The sequence below is a fragment of the Notolepis coatsorum genome (assembly GCF_963971535.1).
Source record: "Notolepis coatsorum genome assembly, chromosome: 8".
In the NCBI taxonomy this organism is placed as follows: Eukaryota; Metazoa; Chordata; class Actinopteri; order Aulopiformes; family Paralepididae; genus Notolepis; species Notolepis coatsorum.
The window spans coordinates 25974809-25996217 of NC_140172.1; the positions used below are offsets into that span (position 1 = coordinate 25974809).

The window sequence follows — 21409 nt, forward strand, 5'->3', positions numbered from 1 at the left end:
ATATGATAATACATTTAAATTTTTTTTTTTTGCTAAATCAACTCTGCCTCTCTTTGTTAACTACAACAAGCAATGCTGTTTGTTATTTAAGATGAGGTCGGACTCGGCACCAGTGTTGGGACTAACGCGTTACAAAGTAACGCGTTACAGAAACGAAGTTACTTTTTGCCGCAACTAGTACTCTAACGCATTACTTTGAAATTCAGTAACGCTACTTACGTTACTGAATGGTTTGTTAGTTCGTTACTGCGTTCTTTTTATGTAGATTCATAGCGAGCGTCCTTATTTCGCCTGCGTTTGTTTTGTTTACTGTAGACTGAAAGGCGCTATATAAACGAAGTATTATTATTATTATTATTTCTTTCCGTAGCCTCATTCTGGTTTCGCACTTCTGATTGGCCACTGACGTTCTGAAAGAATAGGCGCTCTCTACAGTAAACAACAAGAGGACGCTCGCTATGAATCTACATAATAAGAACGCAGTAATAATAACGAACTAACAAACCATTTAGCAACTACTTGGAGAGATAATTAATATACAACATGGAAACGAGATAAAGAACATGTTTGAAGGGCTGCTGGAGTCAACTGGACTAACGTTACATCTCGACCACCGCAGACTGGTGACGGTGAGTGCAATGTGTTCACTGAAACTCAAGATCAACGGATTTTGACTGTACTTAATCTGCCAGGGAATCTCATAATACTAATCAAACAATATAAATATAGTCCTTTCATGCACAATTGATATCCTAACTATTCTAACGTTGCAATGCTTTGATAACAACGCTGCAAGATGGTTATGAATGAATTAATGAATGGATGAATGAATGAATGAATGAAAACTTTATTTAACAGATTGCAGAATGGGTACAATACAGTACGGCTCAATACATACAATTGTTAAGGGGATGCAGACCTGAGAAAGACGTTTGTCTTGTTTCCATCAGGGTCCCCCATTTTCAATTCATATAGACATTTATGACATACACAACATACATGACATTTATGGCATAGGGACATATAGGTATTTAGTACTGATACATTTGTGACATAAGCGGTATTCAAATATACAGTACTGTTACCCCTAGATCCTGACAGAGTATATACATATGATGGGGAGGGGACTGTACATTAGGAGGGGGTGGGTGGGTGGGAGAGAAATATACATACAGCGGGGAGGGAATATATAATGAAACGCTCTAGACCACATTGCTTAGCAGAGTTCGGTGATGTGAATGGAAACTGTCAAGTTGATCAACCGATTTTGAGTATATGGGGCATGGGACTTGAGCAATTTATTTTTTTTATTTTTTTTTAAATAACTAAATAGTTACTTTTCACAGTAACTCATACTTTTGGGTGTAAGTAACTAGTACAGTAACGAAGTACTTTGAAATGAAGTAACTAGTAAAGTAACTGAGTTACTATTTTTCAGTAACTAGCACAACACTGCTCGGCACTGACAGATTTGTGTTCATTGTGCTGCTTTTATAAAGCCTCAAATGACTGCTTACAATATTTCATGGAAGCAAAGTGTTTAGTTTGTCTAAGATTTAAAAGGTTTAAACGTTACAGCACTGATAAAGTTGAACAAAGTGCTGTACAAGTCCCACAACATAAAAAAATTATAATAAAAATTAAAACGAATGTCTTTAAAAAAAAAAAAATAAATAAAAAATTCGAAGCTTCGAGTTAAAATCGAATCTCGGCCCCCGAAGCTTCGAATTCCCAAAAAAAAATCGAAGGTGAGCCCTAATGTACATGCAGTCCAACGCTAACTTGACTGACAGCTGGTGTCTCTAACCAGCGCTGTACTGCAGGCAAATTACAATCATCCTCCACCCCACCATACTGTCTACCATTCATATACAAATGAGTACTGTATGTCCATAACACACTGCTCTACATTCACTGTGTGAGCTTGTGTGTGCAGCATGTGTGAGTGTGTGTGTGCAGCGTGTGTGAGCGTGTGTGTGTGTGAGCGTGTGTGTGCAGTATGTGTGAGCTTGTGTGTGCACTGTGTGAGCGTGTGTGTAAACGTGCATGCCCAGGCTGCTTAGACCGGAAGTCACGACTCACAAGCCAAGTCAGAAATGATTAGTCACTGGTGTCTCTCGCTCTCTTCTCTTCTCTCTCTCTCTGTCCGTCTTTCCTTCTCTCTTTCTATTTTTCTCTCCATTCTCTTTCCTCCTTTTTTCGCTCTAGTGTATCTATCTTGGTTCATCCTCTCTTCCTCTCTCTCATCCTCTCTTCTCTCTCTATATATATTCTGTCCTTTTCTCATTTTTTCACTCTAGTATATTCATCTCCTATGTTTGTTCTCTCTCTCATCCTCTTCCTCTCTCATCCTCTTCTTTTCTGAAATGTCCCTCTCATCCTCTTCTTTTCTGAAATGTCCCTCTCCTCCCCCTCTCTCCCTCTGTCCCCCCCTCTCTCTCTCCCCCTGCCTCTCTCTCCCTCTGGCCCCCCTCTCTCCTCTTCTCCCCATCCCCCTCCTTCTCTCTGCCTCTGCCCCCTCTCTCTCCCCTCCTTCTCTCTCCCTCTGCCCCCACCTCTCTCTCTCCCTCTGCCCCCTCTCTCCCCCTCCTTCTCTCTCCCTCTGCCCCCACCTCTCTCTCTCCCTCTGCCCCCCTCTCTCCCCTCCTTCTCTCTCCTCTGCCCCACCTCTCTCTCCCTCTGCCCCCCTCTCTCCCCTCCTTCTCTCTGCCTCTGCCCCCCCTCTCTCCCCCTCCTTCTCTCTCCCTGCCCCCACCTCTCTCTCTCCCTCTGCCCCCCCTCTCCCCCCTCCTTCTCTCTCCTCTGCCCCCCTCTCTCCCCTCCTTCTCTCTCCCTCTGCCCCCACCTCTCTCTCCCTCTGCCCCCTCTCTCCCCTCCTTCTCTCTCCCTCTGCCCCCACTCTCTCTCCCTCTGCCCCCACCTCTCTCTCTCCCTCTGCCCCCACCTCTCTCTCTCCCTCTGCCCCCCTCTCCCCCTCCTTCTCTCTCCCTCTGCCCCCTCTCTCCCCTCCTTCTCTCTCCCTCTGCCCCCACCTCTCTCTCTCCCTCTGCCCCCACCTCTCTCTCTCCCTCTGCCCCCACCTCTCTCTCTCCCTCTGCCCCCCCTCTCCCCCTCCTCTCTCTCTCCCTCTGCCCCCACCTCTCTCTCTCCCTCTGCCCCCCCTCTCCCCCTCCTCTCTCCTCTGCCCCCTCTCTCTCTCTCTCCCTCTGCCCCCCCTCTCCCCTCCTCTCCCTCTGCCCCCTCTCTCTTCTCTCTCCCCTCTGCCCCCCTCCTCTCTCCCTCTGCCCCCTCTCTCTTTCTCTCTCCCTCTGCCCCCCCCCTCTCCCCCTCCTCTCTCCCTCTGCCCCTCTCTCTCTCTCTCTTCCCTCTGCCCCCCTCTCTCCCCCTCCTTCTCTCCCTCTGCCCCCTTCTCTCTCCTCTCTCTCCTCTGCCCCCTCTCTCCCCCTCCTTCTCTCTCCCTCTGCCCCCCTCTCTCCCCCTCCTTCTCTCTCCTCTGCCCCCTCTCTCCCCCTCCTTCTCTCCCTCTGCCCCCTCTCTCTCTCTCCTTTCTTGCCTCTGCCCCTCTCTCCCCCTCCTTCTCTCTCCCTCTGCCCCCTCTCTCCCCCTCCTTCTCTCCCTCTGCCCCCCTCTCTCTCCCTCCTTCTCTGCCTCTGCCCCCTCTGCCCCCCTCTCTCTCCCTCCTTCTCTCCCTCTGCCCCCACCTCCTCTCTCTCCCTCTGCCCCCTCTCTCCCCATCCTTCTCTCTCCCTCTGCCCCCTCTCTCCCCCTCCTTCTCTCTCCCTCTGCCCCCTCTCTCCCCCTCCTTCTCTCTCCCTCTGCCCCCTCTCTCTCTCTCCTCTGCCCCCTCTCTCCCCCTCCTTCTCTCTCCTCTGCCCCCTCTCTCCCCCTCCTTCTCTCCCTCTGCCCCCTCTCCCCTCCTTCTCTCTCCTCTGCCCCCTCTCTCCCCCTCCTTCTCTCCCTCTGCCCCCTCTCTCCCCCTCCTCTCTCCCTCTGCCCCCTCTCTCCCCTCCTTCTCTCCCTCTGCCCCCTCTCTCTCTCTCCCTCTGCCCCTCTCTCCCCTCCTTCTCTCTCCCTCTGCCCCCTCTCTCCCCCTCCTTCTCTCTCCCTCTGCCCCCTCTCTCCCCCTCCTTCTCTCCCTCTGCCCCCTCTCTCCCCCTCCTTCTCTCCCTCTGCCCCCACCTCTCTCTCTTGCCTCTGCCCCCTCTCTCCCCCTCCTTCTCTCTCCCTCTGCCCCCTCTCTCTCTCTCCCTCTGCCCCCTCTCTCCCCCTCCTTCTCTCTCCCTCTGCCCCCTCTCTCCCCCTCCTTCTCTCCCTCTGCCCCTCTCTCCCCCTCCTTCTCTCCCTCTGCCCCTCTCTCCCCTCCTTCTCTCCCTCTGCCCCCTCTCTCCCCCTCCTTCTCTCCCTCTGCCCCTCTCTCCCCCTCCTTCTCTCTCCCTCTGCCCCCTCTCTCCCTCCTTCTCTCTCCCTCTGCCCCCTCTCTCCCCCTCCTCTCTCCCTCTGCCCCCTCTCTCCCCCTCCTTCTCTCTCCCTCTGCCCCCTCTCTCCCCTCCTTCTCTCTCCCTCTGCCCCCTCTCTCCCCCTCCTTCTCTCTCCCTCTGCCCCCTCTCTCCCCCCCCTTCTCTCTCCCTCTGCCCCCTCTCTCCCCCTCCTTCTCTCTCCCTCTGCCCCCTCTCTCCCCCTCCTTCTCTCTCCCTCTGCCCCCTCTCTCCCCCTCCTTCTCTCTCCCTCTGCCCCCTCTCTCCCCCTCCTTCTCTCTCCCTCTGCCCCCTCTCTCCCCCTCCTTCTCTCTCCCTCTGCCCCCTCTCTCCCCCTCCTTCTCTCTCCCTCTGCCCCCTCTCTCCCCCTCCTTCTCTCTCCCTCTGCCCCCTCTCTCCCCCTCCTTCTCTCTCCCTCTGCCCCCCTCTCTCTCAAGTTCAAGTTTCAAGTTTCTTTAATAGTTGTCATACAGAAGTACAGAATACTTTTATACAAAATGCTTCTTACTGTTACGCTCCAGAGACTGTGCTAGACAAGATAAGTATGAAATAAAATAACATAGTATAGTATGTAAATTAGAAGTAAAAAAATTAGGTCACAGTCCTCTCTCTCCCTCTGCCCCCACCTCTCTCTCTCCCTCTGCCCCCTCTCTCCCCCTCCTTCTCTCTGCCTCTGCCCCCACCTCTCTCTCCCTCTGCCCCCTCTCTCCCCTCCTTCTCTCTCCCTCTGCCCCCTCTCTCCCCCTCCTTCTCTCTCCCTCTGCCCCTCTCTCCCCCTCCTTCTCTCTCCCTCTGCCCCCCTCTCTCCTTTTTCTCCCTCTGCCCCCACCTCTCTCTCCCCTCTGCCCCCACCTCTCTCTCCTTTCTCTCCCTCTGCCCCCACCTCTCTCTCTCCCTCTGCCCCCTCTCTCCCCCTCCTTCTCTCTCCCTCTGCCCCCTCTCTCCCCCTCTTTCTCTTTCTCTCTCCCTCTGCCCCCACCTCTCTCTCCTTTCTCTCCCTCTGCCCCCACCTCTCTCTCTCCCTCTGCCCCCTCTCTCCCCCTCCTTCTCTCTCCCTCTGCCCCCTCTCTCCCCCTCTTTCTCTTTCTCTCTCCCTCTGCCCCCTCTCTCCCCTCCTTCTCTCTCCCTCTGCCCCCACCTCTCTCTCCTTTCTCTCCCTCTGCCCCCCCCTCTCTCTCTCCCTCTGCCCCCTCTCTCCTCCTTCTCTCTCCCTCTGCCCCCTCTCTCCCCCTCCTTCTCTCTCCCTCTGCCCCCTCTCTCCCCCTCCTTCTCTCTCCCTCTGCCCCCACCTCTCTCTCTCCCTCTGCCCCCTCTCTCCTCCTTCTCTCTCCCTCTGCCCCCTCTCTCCCCCTCCTTCTCTCTGCCTCTGCCCCCACCTCTCTCTCCCTCTGCCCCCTCTCTCCCCCTCCTTCTCTCTGCCTCTGCCCCCACCTCTCTCTGCCTCTGCCCCCACCTCTCTCTCCCTCTGCCCCCACCTCTCCCCCTCCTTCTCTCTCCCTCTGCCCCCTCTCTCCCCCTCCTTCTCTCTCCCTCTGCCCCCTCTCTCCCCCTCCTTCTCTCTGCCTCTGCCCCCACCTCTCTCTCTCCCTCTGCCCTCTCCCCCTCCTTCTCTCTCCCTCTGCCCTCTCGCCCCCTCCTTCTCTCTCCCTCTGCCCCCTCTCCCCCCCTCCTTCTCTCTGCCTCTGCCCCCCTCTCTCTCCTCTCTCTCCCCCCCCCTCCCCCCCCCCCCCCTCTCCCTGTGTGTTTGTGCTGCGGTGCGGGCTGCTCCGAGGGAAAGCGTGACACAATGTCTTTCTGCTACACCAGCCTGCTGTCAGTGACTCACACACCTCCATTTGGACCAGAGCTTGTTCACTGCAGCTCCCTGGCTGCACAGCATGTTAACCAGACACTCAGCACTACAGCAGGGCACACCATGTCCCTCTCTTCCAGTACTGAAGTAGCGCTCTGCGGCCTTACTTAGAAATAATCTGGCAAACTAATAGGCTACCTAACAGACCCACCTAACAGACCCACCTAACAGACCCACCTAACAGACCCGCCTAACAGACCCACTTAACAGACCCGCCTAACAGACCCGCCTAACAGACCCACCTAACAGACCCGCCTAACAGACCCGCCTAACAGACCCGCCTAACAGACCCGCCTAACAGACCCGCCTAACAGACCCGCCTAACAGACCCGCCTAACAGACCCACCTAACAGACCCACCTAACAGACCCACCTAACAGACTCACCTAACAGACCCACTTAACAGACCCACCTAACAGACCCGCCTAACAGACCCGCCTAACAGACCCGCCTAACAGACCCGCCTAACAGACCCGCCTAACAGACCCACCTAACAGACCAGTCTAACAGACCCACCTAACAGACCCACCTAACAGACCCGCCTAACCCACCTAACAGACCCGCCTAACAGACCCACCTAACAGGACACCATGTACCAACTAGGACTGGCCAACCATACCCACAAATTATCACATTACCATGTTTTTCTTATTGTGGAAGATATGCGTTACCTTTCCTTCCTCAGTCTGTTACCTTTCCTTCCTCAAGGCCTCTACATGCTACAGCAACTTCAAAGCAACTTCAACACAACATCAGCGCGATTTCAGCGCGGTTGTTGTTTAGGGTCTTGTAGACTGTGTTGCGAGGATGCTGCGTACATGTCTCCAAAATCTAACCTAAACAACCGTTGCGTTGATATTGCGTTGGTTAGCGAATGGGGGCGGGGCTGTCATAGAATAATATTGGTCTCGCACAGACTCGCAGAGAATACCATCCGCCATTGTTGTAGCCAGCCAGCGTTGATGCTAAATAATTAGCGTCACATAGCTGGCCTTTTTCTGAAAACCCAAGCACATATTGTTCCATAGCATATGCCTTCAGTTGATCATGACAAATCCTCTCTTACCTTGACGATTAAAAAGCCTCCATAATTTAGTAAATAAAGCTGTAGCCAGCCAGCTAGCATTGGTGCTATACAAAATGCTATCCACATTAGCTACATAGCTAACCAACTAAATACAATGGTATCCTGAGGTTAATTTATTCCAATAGGTAGTTTGAGCTGCATGTGAGCCAAGGTCCTCTCCATTGGAAACTAATGACGTTACGGTAACGTTAGCTCAAAAAGCACAGAAAGTTAAGCTGCTAGCAACAGACACTATAACACTTCCGGTCGGGGGATTTCAAAATAAAAGAGCGACGTCTAAAATCACCGGAAATACGTTTATTTTGTACATTATCTAACGTTAACACGAACCTAAACTAACTTTAGTTAAACTAACTTTGCGCGTCGATGTTGCAGAAGCATAAAGGCAGAGTGTCTAAAACACTGTTGCTTTGTCGATGTTGTGTTGCAGTTGCTTTGAAGTTTCTGTAGCATGCAGAGGCCTTCAGTCTGTTACCTTTCCTCAGTCTGTTTCCTTTCCTCAGTCTGTTACCTTTCCTTTCCTCAGTCTGTTACCTTTCCTCAGTCTGTTACCTTTCCTTTCCTCAGTCTGTTACCTTTCCTTCCTCAGTCTGTTACCTTTCTTTCCTCAGTCTGTTACCTTTCCTTCCTCAGTCTGTTACCTTTCCTTCCTCAGTCTGTTACCTTTCCTTCCTCAGTCTGTTACCTTTCCTCAGTGTTACCTTTCCTTCCTCAGTCTGTTACCTTTCCTTCCTCAGTCTGTTACCTTTCCTTCCTCAGTCTGGTACCTTTCCTTCCTCAGTCTGTTACCTTTCCTCAGTCTGTTACCTTTCCTTCCTCAGTCTGTTTTCTTTCCTCAGTCTGTTACCTTTCCTCAGTCTGTTACCTTTCCTCAGTCTGTTACCTTTCCTTTCCTCAGTCTGTTACCTTTCCTCAGTCTGTTACCTTTCCTCAGTCTGTTACCTTTCCTTCCTCAGTCTGTTACCTTTCCTTCCTCAGTCTGTTACCTTTCCTTCCTCAGTCTGTTACCTTTCCTTCCTCAGTCTGTTTCCTTTCCTCAGTCTGTTACCTTTCCTCAGTCTGTTATCTTTCCTTTCCTCAGTCTGTTACCTTTCCTCAGTCTGTTACCTTTCCTTTCCTCAGTCTGTTACCTTTCCTTTCCTCAGTGTTACCTTTCCTCAGTCTGTTACCTTTCCTCAGTCTGTTACCTTTCCTCAGTCTGTTACCTTTCCTTCCTCAGTCTGTTACCTTTCCTTCCTCAGTATGTTACCTTTCCTTCCTCAGTCTGTTACCTTTCCTCAGTTTGTTACCTTTCCTCAGTCTGTTACCTTTCCTCAGTCTGTTGGAGCTAACGAGGTTCAGGAAGAATAGCTGCTGCTCCTGCTGGAGTTAAGGGGGAGCCAAATAAATTAAAATAAATGTCCTAGGCATCACAGTAACCCCCCTTTGCCCTTCTGAGGAAGAATACTATATTGTCCTATATTTACATTACACAAGGCAGTTTAAATGTGTCTTTTCTTTCCTTCCTGCATCGCCCTCCTACACCTTAGCACCCGTACACACAGGCATGTCACCCGGGAGGTGGGATCAGGGTCACGCCTGCAGTGCAGCAGCACCGTGTGTTTCCTTCACGTACCAATGGGTCCCCCTCTCAGTGAGTCAGCAGTACCTGCCGTTGAGGTCATGGCAGTAGGCGGCCTCTACTAGGCAACGCAGTAGGGAGCCCTTCAGGAATAGATTAGACATTCCTCTTCGTCCCCAGTGACAGGTTACAGCAGGAGGAAAAAGCAGAGTCACATTAATGTTCCCCACGGGGGGGATGCTGGGCAGATGAGCGGCGCATAGAAGCCGCGCTTGAAGAAGAAACTGAAGCGAAGAGCGAGTGAAACACTTTTTTTTTTTTACCGCTCAAAGAAAAATACGGGGTAGAAGACGTAAGAGAGGTCTAGACGTGACACTCAATTTACGAGAGAGAGATGGTTTACTGACAAGAAGAGACCTTTATTCCACACAGAAATGTATATATTTTTTATCTCTCTCTGCACATTTTCCTGTCATTCAGATCTCATTGTTCGCTATCTGTCTGAGTAAAGATGTCACTCTCTCCAGTTCAGTGACATGAAGGACGTCCTCATATAATGTGACCCGTCAGTAAGAAGCTATGTAACCCGTCAGTAAGAAGCTATGTAACCCGTCAGTAAGAAGCTATGTAACCCGTCAGTAAGAAGCTATGTACCCCGTCAGTAAGAAGCTATGTACCCCGTCAGTAAGAAGCTATGGAGACCATGAACATCATTACTCACTTGTTTTTGGTAGATTTTTTTATTTGTTTGTACTACCGGGCAGTCCGTTAGAGAGAGAGATAGAGGAAGAACGGGAGACAGAGCGGGGGGAAGACATTCGGCAAAGGACGCCGGGTCCAGGAATCGAACCCGGGTCGGCCGCTTCGCGACGCAGCGCGTTACATGGGTCGCCACTTGGGTGCCCACTCAATACTCTCATATGTAACCCGTCAGTAAGAAGCTACTGTATGGAGACCATGAACATCATTACTTGAGCCAAAGGGGTTGGATTGATTGACATTGTTAGCGTGCTGCGTGTCTGTTTGGGTTCGACTGACCGGATATAGCGCTTCCATTTTTAGATCAGTTGAGGCATCCTTTAGAAGTCAGCAACCGCAGCTGTGTGCGTGCGTGTGTGTGTGTGTGTGTGTGTGTGTGTGGGTGGGACTAATGCAACGCTTCAGAATGAGATGGAAAAATGTGTTCTATTATCCCCTGATGGGAACCAATCATCTTAATGTGGGGGTCTCATGCCAGGCTGTACGTAGGCCAGGCTGGTCGTACAATGGGGCACCAAGTAGGAATGTTAATGGTTGTCCTAGAGGCCACCGCCAACAGCCGTGTTTAGAAACCGTCTCCCGTCCCGCCCTCCTCCCTCCCTGCTCACTCAGGCTCCACGACAACAGCCTGCTCGCTCGCACAGATTCTTCTGTTGGTACGACACCACTACCTGCTACCAGGCAGCCAGCTACACATGCACACTATAATAATAATAATAATAATAATAAAACTTTATTTGTATAGCACCTTTCATACAGAAACTGCAGCTCAAAGTGCTTCACAACAGAAAAAAGACAGGCATAAAATGAGCACATAAAGTGCAGACATATAAAATCAGTTTTTCACATTAAGATCTAACATCCCAACAGGCCACCTTGTTTATGGTTTGATTCAGTTTTAAAAAGACAATAATAAAAGAGTATGATAGAATAGACAGAGTAAAATAGTGCAATAGTGCAGTGCAATAAAATAGTAGAATAGAATAGCCATGAAATGAGCACATAAAGTGCAGACATATAAAATCAGTTTTTTTACAGTGCAATAAAATAGTTCTGGATTACTGTTCAACAGTTTAAAGTCGTCTTTACCTTCTCTCTTTGGTATCCACAGTTTAAAACCTGACAGTCTTCCCTCCTGTTTGACACCCACTTTGACCCTTCGAAACCTCCCTCTCAGGGTGCAGTTCTCGCTCTCAGGGTGCAGTTCTCGCTCTCAGGGTGCAGTTCTCGCTCTCAGGGCGCAGTTCTCTCTCTCAGGGCGCAGTTCTCTCTCTCAGGGTGCAGTTCTCTCTCTCAGGGTGCAGTTCTCTCTCTCAGGGTGCAGTTCTCTCTCTCAGGGCGCAGTTCTCTCTCAGGGTGCAGTTCTCTCTCTCAGGGTGCAGTTCTCTCTCTCAGGGCGCAGTTCTCTCTCTCAGGGTGCAGTTCTCTCTCTCAGGGTGCAGTTCTCTCTCAGGGTGCAGTTCTCTCTCTCAGGGTGCAGTTCTCTCTCAGGGTGCAGTTCTCTCTCTCAGGGTGCAGTTCTCTCTCAGGGTGCAGTTCTCTCTCTCAGTGTGCAGTTCTCTCTCTCAGGGTGCAGTTCTCTCTCTCAGGGTGCAGTTCTCTCTCAGGGTGCAGTTCTCCCTCAGGGTGCAGTTCTCTCTCTCAGGGCGCAGTTCTCTCTCGGGGTGCAGTTCTCTCTCTCAGGGTGCAGTTCTCTCTCTCAGGGTGCAGTTCTCTCTCTCAGGGTGCAGTTCTCTCTCTCAGGGTGCAGTTCTCCCTCTCAGGGTGCAGTTCTCCCTCTCAGGGTGCAGTTCTCTCTCTCAGGGCGCAGTTCTCTCTCTCAGGGTGCAGTTCTCTCTCAGGGTGCAGTTCTCTCTCTCAGGGTGCAGTTCTCTCTCAGGGTGCAGTTCTCTCTCTCAGGGCCCTCTCTCCCATTTTACCTGGACCCCTCAGCAGGGGTGCGTACGTTTGGTAGTGCCAGGTGTCAAGCCAGCACAAATAAACTTGAAATTAAAAACGTAGTGTTTTGAGACTGGACTTCAAAAAAAATTGAAAATCGGGACGGGTCTTGTTCGCTCGATCCGAGATAACGCTGTAAATCATGGTTCGCACAAGGTCCTTGAAGTGCTTAAAGTGCTTGATTTTTGTTTAAAAAATAAAGAAGTAATTGTCGGAAATAGGTTTTAAGCCATAAATATTGGATCCGATTTTCTTTTCAATAAAAAAAGCATTTAAAAGTGAATTGTATCCTTTTAAATGCCCTTTTAAAATGGAAAATAGTGCTTAGAAAACTACTTGAATTTCATTTTGCAATGTCTGTGGGAACCCTGGTAAATTGATATAATTTTGGCCCAAGATAATGCGTGCTATAAGAATGACACGTCTGCTTATATTATATAGGTTTTTATTTATGCATTTGTTTTGTCCTTCCTCCCAGGTGCCGTTCCCAGCTCTTCAGGGGGAAGGAGTGGAGTATCTGGGCCGTGCAGACGATGCCGTCATCGCCATCTCCAACTACAGGCTCCACATCAAGTTCAAGGACTCGGTCATCAACGTACGTGTTGACAAAACCCCAGTGACATAACCCACACTCAACACACAACCCCCCCACAAACATCCAAGCCTGGGCCCATATTCACCCCCCGAGTAGGAGCGCTGGTCTGGGGTCAGTGATGACCAGGAACACTTGGGTTTCATGACCTTATTCAAAACAATCGAGGAGAGGTCACAACGAGTGAAGCTGACTCTAGATCAGTATAGGGAGGTGTAGTCTGACGTCACTTTAGTTTCCCGCGTGGTCCACCCGTATACGGATTTATCATTGGGAAAATGGATTATCAGCTATTGTAATAATTCTGCCTCATGAACATTGGCAAGCTTTCCATTTTTTTCCACAAAATAAGTTCCCTTCTATCACTAACATTATTGTTTTAAAGGGGACGTGCATTGCTATTCCTTGCACTATTTGTGCAACTTTACACAATTCCTGTGAGTCTATTGAACACATCTGTACGTTTAAAAATCTTTTTTTTTAATTCATTGTTTTATATTTCTAATCAAGTACTCAAAGGCCAAATTTTTCTCCCTTTGGATTTCAGGCTGTGTTGCCCTGGCTCCGCCCATAAGCACTTTGAGTGACAGTCATCCACACAGTCTGCGACTGGCACAGAGAGAGAGACTGAGGGGGATACTAATTAATTTCGCGGGGGGGGGGGCATAATCCCATGGGACAGTGCATTGGTAACTTGTTTCAAATGACAATATATACCCCTGTGAATATTATTGTACGGATCGGAATACGGGCGTGCGCGTGGGAGCATGCGCAAAGATATTACAGTGATATGCTGGTGCTCCCGACTGCGAGGGAGAGAGAGAGAGAGAGAGAGAGAGAAAGAGGGACACGCGGAGGCACGGAGCACTTACACACAACCTGTGTAAACGCTCCGTGTGTGTGTGTGTGAGAGAAGACTGGTCCCTCTCTCTCTCTCACCATCTCTCTCCCTCCCTCTCTCTCGCTCGTCCGCTCCCTGCCTCGCAGTCAAAACCCGTTTGAGGAAGTGTCGGGTTACACTATGCGCTACAACCATAGAGGGGGCGTTACTGCAAATCAGTACCTTATTCACGTCAGCAATATCATCAAATCAGAACGGCTTAGTTGAGTGAGGGAAGATCTCGTGAACTCGAGACTAGACTGATGAGTCAATATGATAATTAACGACACAGACCACATTGATATAATCCCCAATTGCTAGGAAAACATGCTAAACACTGGAAAAGGCCATTTATAATGCATGCAACCTTTAAGCATTTTTGGTTGAAATAAAATTATACATAATTATTATTTTTTATTTTGATCCACTTTTTCTCCTTTTTTTCTATTTTTCTCCCATCCCAATTACCCGCTGTGCCAATTCTCCCCTCCCCTGTCTTTTATTTTTAGATCTTTTTCCCCCTCCTTTTTCCTCCGTTTTTCTCCCATCCCAATGTTAGTCGTTATGCCAATTCCCAATCCCCTTCCTGGTCGCTGCGCACCTACCCCCTACAGTCGGTCTGGGAGAGTGGAGGCAATCACATGCTTCCTCCGACACATCAACCGCTTCTTTTCACCTGGCAGCGCGGACTCTCACTGAGAGGGTGTAACGTGTGGAAGGATCACACTACCCCCCTTAGATCCTTTTCCTTGCTGAGCAGGCGCCCCGACCGAACTGTAGGAGTCGCTGTTTACAATGACCAGGACCCACCCACCAGCTTTCCCACCCCTAACACTGCCAATTGTGTTAGTATGAACGGCCAGCCAAGCTGGTAGCAATGCCGAGAGCTGGGCTCGAACCCAGCATCTCCTGCACTAGTGGCGAGCGCCTTGCCCACTGCGCCACTTAGCCGCCCTCCCCTCCCCTGTCTTGAACGTTGCTCGCATATGCCCCCCACTGGCCGGTTGTAGGGAGGATAGAAGCCTTGCATCACGTGTCCCCTCCGATACACGAGGAGGCAGCCTGTCACATCTTTTCACCTGCCAGCGCGGACTCTCATTGGCGAGGTGTAACGTGTGGGAGGCTCATACTACCCCCGCCATCTCCTGTCTCTGCTGTGCAGGCGTCCCCAACCGACCTGTAGGAGTCGCTGTCCACAACGTCCAGATTACCACCCATCGACTTCCACCCGCTAACTCTGCCAATTGAGTCAGTATGACGGCCGGCCCAAGCCGGAGGCAACGCCGACAGCCGGAGTCGAATCCGGTGTCTCTTGCGTTGGTGACGAGCGCAATGTCCGCTGCACCACCCAGCCGCCATACATAATTATTTTACGATTAATTCCGAATTGTTTCATGTTGAGCTATAGATTGTGGATGAATACACACAGAAAGGTACACCGTCATGCTTTATTTGTTTTAAACGAGACGATTTAGAAATGTGTCCATTGGAAATACCCATGTCCTATTCCCACTTTGAGAGGCTCTATGGATAATGAGGTCTCTCTCTACATGTACGCTCTCACCCAAATTTGGTAGCAACAAGTGGCAGTTACATGGTAAATAAGAATACACCCAATACAAGCAAATCCTGTAGCAATACAGGATGCTGGAGAAGCCATGAATGATGGAGTCTGTGTTCAGTCCAAATAATAATAATAATAATAATAATAATAATAATAATATTAATAATAATAATAACTTTATTTATATAGCACCTTTCATACGTGGATTGCAACTCAAAGTGCTTCACAGCAAATAACATACAATGAACATAGGCATAACATTAGCATACAGTTGACAGAATAAAAGCAATGCATAATTATAAAGTACAGACATAAGCATGGGCATACAATAAGTACAATAAGCAAATAGCTTTAGAACAGTGTGACGTTACAGCAGCTCTCTCCTGCCACGGTGGAGACATATCGCATGGGAGCAGAGGCTGAATGCAGTCGTTTCCCTCTCTCTCCGTTATAAAATGTACACGACAAGTTCCCCTAAGGGGATTAACCCTTTCACTACCACACTACAGAAGGTTAACCTTTCACTACCACACTACAGAAGGTTAACCTTTCACTACCACACTACAGAAGGTTAACCTTTCACTACCACACTACAGAAGGTTAACCTTTCACTACCACACTACAGAAGGTTAACCTTTCACTACCACACTACAGAAGGTTAACCTTTCACTACCACACTACAGAAGGTTAACGTTTCACTACGACACTACAGAAGGTTTACCCTTTCACTACCACACTACAGAAGGTTAACCTTTCACTACCACACTACAGAAGGTTAACCTTTCACTACCACACTACAGAAGGTTAACCTTTGCGGCTGAGTGGCGCAGTGGGCAAGGCGCTCACCACTAACGCAGGAGATGCTGGTATCGGGAATGGCACTTCTATCGGTACAATTCCTATGCTTCCTGTCATTATAACATGCAGGGGGGTAAAAAGTACCCAGAAATAATACTTACTGTAAGTGAAAGTATGGGTACCGTCTCAATCTTACTCAAGTAAAAGTCAGAGTATCTGGCTAAAAACACACTTGAGCAAAAGTTAAAAAAAAGTTTCTACTTTTAAATGTACTTAAGTACTAAAAACTAAAAGTATAAACTTTTTTTTATTGCAAGGGATAGACCAGGGGTCTCAAACTCATTCCATCGTGGGCCAAGTTTTCATATATGATATGAAATTATTCTTCTGATTGCAGGTGTTGAATCAAAGATCCCCGCTTTCTAGTCTTGCACAAGGACCAATCAGCATGGGTATGGGTGGGTTCATTTTCCATTGATTTGATGGGGATTTGATTGGTTGTTTTTAAATAACGTACGGCCGCAGGATTAATAACGTTAACGTTAGTTCGGCCAGAGAAACTAATACTAATTAAAATAGTTGGACCTGCGTGATTTGTACTTTGTAGGTCTGCATTTTAAACGTAATGAGTAAAAAGTATGTTTTCTTTTCTCTGAAATGAGTAAAAGTACAAGTATATAAACCTAATAATACTCGAGTAAAGTCAAAATCCCCCAAAACAGTACTTAAGTATTGTAACGAAGTACAATTAGTACTTTACACCCCTGAAAATGACCATTGGACGAATGTATTGGCGGGCATGGCCCTTCTATCAGTACAATTTCTATGCTTCCTCTGTCATAATAACGTGGCAGAATGTTCAGTACCACCGCAGGTCTACTGTAGGGCGGTCACTCAGAGCGGCAGGGCACAGAGTTCAAAAAGGCGCTGCAGGATCCTGCCCTGACCTCAAACTCAGATAAACCTCCCTCCCTCTGAAGCCACATCCCTTTAATCCCTAAAGCTGTTTTCTTGCCTTTTGCCCCCATTCCAGGTTAGCCTTTCTCCTCATGATTTTAGCTGACAAACCTTAGGGCTGGGCGATATGGCCAAAAAATTGTATCTCATTTTTTCACACCACATCCGATTTACGATTTTAATCGATTTTTGTCTCTGGACCGGCCACGAGTTAACTCGTGTTTCGGTGCCATGCGTTGAGGACCAGAGCCACGAGTTAACTCGTAGCAAGTTGTTATTGTTTTATTCCATATTAATAACCGAATCAACATCCCCCATCGACTGCAGATATACCCGCCTCTGTGAAATTGGCGACATGCAATACCGGCCAGATCCTCTTAGGGGCGCCATCGCTCCACTGCAGTATCATTGTGGGCGAGTGGATTTTTTTTTTACCTTCTATCGCCGTTTCATTTTAGCCTGATCCCAAACGAACAGCCTGCACCGTTGATCACGGTTCGAAGCGCAGATTTCAGCCTAGAATAATGGGATTTATGATCAGCCAATGGACATATCGATCTACCAGATGCCGATGAATAATGGGGAAATGCTGCCGGCGATCACATGGGCTGACGTTAGGACCCTCTTCACCCAAATTATAGCCGTATTGGAGCTTGTTGTAAAACGCAAGCAATCGATCTGTGAATGTGGCTACTTGCACAGGGACACTATTGGTAATCAATAATACTAATCGGCGTCCCCCGCCGCCCCCATTTCATCCATAGATGCTCTGGAATAGTCCGGATGATAAGCAGTTTGTTTTATTTCATTCGTGTATATATATACACAACAGAAATGCCGTTCAATATAACGTTATTAGCCTTTAGCCCTATAACTAGCTTTCCAGAAAAAATACGAGACGAAAACTGCGATAAAGCTTATATTCACGACGCTATAAAATGACAACCAACCGATGGATTTTTATTTTCTTTAAGCCATTATGAAGCGACGGTTTATGCACTCAAGTGACAATGAGAATGAACAGATAGCAATACTATAAAGTATAGATATAGCTATACAAAGACACATCGGTTTGTTGACAAACCTCTGTCCTCCAGCACCATATTAGACGGCGACGAATGGTCCTCAAAGTGTTAAAAACTAGAAACGCCTAGAAATTGTCTGGTTAGGAGCGAGGGAAAATGGATGGATTATCCAATGGGGGGTCCGGGAGGGGGGGGTACGAGCTGGAGCATATGTGTGTAGGTTTTTAGATAACAGGTATTAAGGGTATATCCTATATATGACTATTAACTAAAATGTGATTTCATTGGATGTGCACTGTCAACTAATGCTTGTATATCTTATCGTGTGTTGTCATGTTTGTTTATGTGTTTGTTTAAAAAATTATAAAAAAATAAAATACAAAAAACTAGAAACGCCAAGGAAATCATTCAAATAAGCTTTGTTTTTATTTGACACAAAAATATTATCAAACCAAGATGAATTTCCCTATTGGGATTGAAGTGCAAACCTAACTATCACCAATCTTCACTTACAAAAAAATAAATAATAATATATGTATTAAAAGGTTACTCTTGATCAAACAAGAATGAATTTCCCTATTGGGATTAATAAAGTGCAAATCTAACTCATCAAACATCACTTTTTGTAAAAAGATTTTATTTTTTTAAATCATGAATTCGAATTAATTGATAAAATCGATTAATCGCCCAGCCCTAAGGTTAGTACACACTCTCTGATCTATCTCCACTACATCAGTGATCTCTAGGGATGTCCGATATTATCGGTGATATTGGCATTAAAATGTAATATCGGAAATTATCTGTATCTGTATTCCTTTTTTTTTTTTAATGTTTCTTTTTTTTTTTACATTTATTTAACCTTTATTTACCCAGTGTTAGATTTGGATCAATCAGCCACTTATCACCTCTCTTCATCATTGGCTCATGTAGTTTCTGCGTTGTGTTTTTTTCTCCGACGTCTCATACTGGCTGTACAATCTTTGTCATCCCCCTTTAATGCAATCCGTAAACATAAGAATTCGACACTGGACGGCGTAGTACCTTTCTTGGAATCGTTGTTTATTACATAAACAAAAGCCTCAGATGTTACCCATCTCGTATTGTCCTTGAAAAGTCTTTGATGGAACACTAAATTCATTATTCTATCGTCTCTTCTGCTGTTTAGTCCAATGGTGGCTGAGGCCTCGTCGTTAGCCAAAATACTTCTCCCGTTAGCCGAAGCTAATGATGATGTGTCATCTCCCCTCCCCCACCGGCGAGGGTGAGAGAGGGATGAAAGTCTCTCATCCACGTCCGCTCGCGTCAGCTTCGTGTCTAGATCTAACTTACACCCGGAAGGAAACTCACATTTATAATATTCATCATCATCATTATCATCTCGGCATAGCAATGACAGGCCCGCCCCTCTTCTTGTTGCCATGTGACTCGCTGTCATGGCAACTGCTGTTCACCCTTCACACTGTTCTATTGATGTCAAACTCTCTCTGACCATTCTGCCTGCTCGCAGTCCTTATCAGTTATGTGCTGAAACGACCTCGGCATGCACACACCCTGCTCGCTGCTACCACACTGACGGCTGCTAAACACACTGACTCTCTCTGACCGCCTCCACCACCACATCTACCTCTCTGACCTGGCACCTTTAGATGCTGTCATCTCCCCCAATATATACATTATATACATTGAAAAAACCTCGACATCCTTCACCAGGCAAGCAAGTAAGAACAAATTCTTATTTTATTTATTGTCAAAAGTATGCACAATGTTGTATTAATTCCACGACAAGAGATATGTAATGTTAATTACCTGAAATTATTCAGTTTTTTTCGGGGGGGGGGGGGGGGGGGGGGGCGCGCGCATATATCTGTATTGGTTGATATCGGTATCGGAAATTAAGAGTTGGACAATATCGGTATATCGGATATCGGTAAAAAAGCCAATATTGAACATCCCTAGTTATCTCTGATCTATCCTGTGTAGGATCAGTTATCGCTGATCTAAGATAAGATATTTTCCTTGGGGAAATTCAGGCATCATAGCAGCATGGGGGGGAGGGGAGGTACAGCTAGTAGAAGACATGATGCAGGTCATAGAATTATAGTACAATAGTATTGTGTAGGATCAGTTATCCCTTGATTATATCCTGTATAGGATCAGTTATCTCTATATCTTTCACACTCTTCGATATTTACCCCCCCCCTTCCACCCGCTTATTTTTAACCCCATTCATTTCCATTTTGTGTTTGATTTTAGTTTTAATCGTTTTCTTTTCCATTTCCTCCTGTCTTGTGTCTCTCTCCTCGCCTCCTCCTGACCTCTCCTCCTCCTCCTGACCCCTCCTCCTCCTCCTCTCTGTGACTCTGTGCTCTCCCCCCTGGTTGACCTTTCACCTCACTGTTGTAGACCTACCCAGGTGTGGACAATGACATATCTGTGAGTACCGCCATGTGACCTCTGACCTCTATCCCCCCCCGCAGTCTCCGCCTCCGGTCACCTAGACACTCCTTTAGACCGCTACAGGGTTTTAAAGACACTCCTTTAGACCACTACAGGGTTTTAAAGACACTCCTTTAGACCGCTACAGGGTTTTAAAGACACTCCTTTAGACCGCTACAGGGTTTTAAAGACACTCCTTTAGACCGCTACAGGGTTTTAAAGACACTCCTTTAGACCGCTACAGGGTTTTAAAGACACTCCTTTAGACCGCTACAGGGTTTTAAAGACACTCCTTTAGACCGCTACAGGGTTTTAAAGACACTCCTTTAGACCGCTACAGGGTTTTAAAGACACTCCTTTAGACCGCTACAGGGTTTTAAAGACACTCCTTTAGACCGCTACAGGGTTTTAAAGACACTCCTTTAGACCGCTACAGGGTTTTAAAGACACTCCTTTAGACCGCTACAGGGTTTTAAAGACACTCCTTTAGACCGCTACAGGGTTTTAAAGACACTCCTTTAGACCGCTACAGGGTTTTAAAGATGATCGTTTTGATTTTAAAAATTGGATTTCAATGTCTGTTTGTTTATTTATTCCTCATCTTTCTGTTTCAGTAGAATATTGAGAGCAGCACGTTGCACAGCTGTTGTCACTGCAGTGGTTAGAGATAGGGATGCACCGATCCCATATTGATACCCCGATATCACTAAAATAGCTGGATCGGGTATCGGTAAAAAATATATATATATATCGGATTATTATTTTTTTTTTTTTCTGTGTTATTTTTAATAATATAATATAATAAGAAATAAATAAGAAATAACAATTCAGTACATTTATATCTGTGTTAATTTGTTACATTTAGTTTCACTAAGTTAGGAAAGTAATGTTGCCTTGCACAAAAGAATGATCCCAGTCTCTTCCACACAGTAAGGCATAGTTTATTAATTGAACAATGGGTATTTATTTACATTTAGTCATTTAGCTGATGCTTTTATCCAAAGTGTGTGTGTGTGTGTGTGTGTGTGCGTGCGTGCGTGCTTGTGTGTGGAGAGATCAGTGTTCAGTGTGCTTTAACTCTGAACCACACCAGCATGAAAATGTTATTGATTTCTAATTCAGTCGAGACGCTGAACAGCTGGGCACAATCAAAGGTTAAACTCAGCCGGAATTGACCGGATATAACTGTTTTTGTTCTCAACAATCCCCCCCCCCCCTCCTCCACAATAGCAGGGGTGGAAGAAGTACACAGTTCCTTTACTTAAGTAAAAGTAGAAATACCCAGATAAATAAGTACTCTCGTGAAAGTAAAAGTCCTCTATTCAAATTCTACTTAAGTAAAAGTAGTTTAATAATGTTCAAGTTCTTTAATAGTTGTCATACAGAAGTACAGAATACTTTCATACAAAATGCTTCTTACTGTTACGCTCCAGAGACTGTGCTAGACAAGATAGTATCAAATAACATAATAACATAATATAGCATG

General features: G+C 47.2%; 1 protein-coding gene across 1 annotated transcript in view; it reads left to right on the forward strand.

Annotated features, from left to right (window-relative positions):
- The window catches only part of mtmr4 (myotubularin related protein 4), a 134769-nt gene that overhangs the window by 70694 nt on the left and 42666 nt on the right, over window positions 1–21409 (forward strand). The window contains exon 5 of the mRNA XM_084320340.1: window positions 12150–12266. Within this exon, the coding sequence (XP_084176466.1) occupies window positions 12150–12266 (117 nt within the window). The remainder of the gene's footprint in view (window positions 1–12149; window positions 12267–21409) is intronic.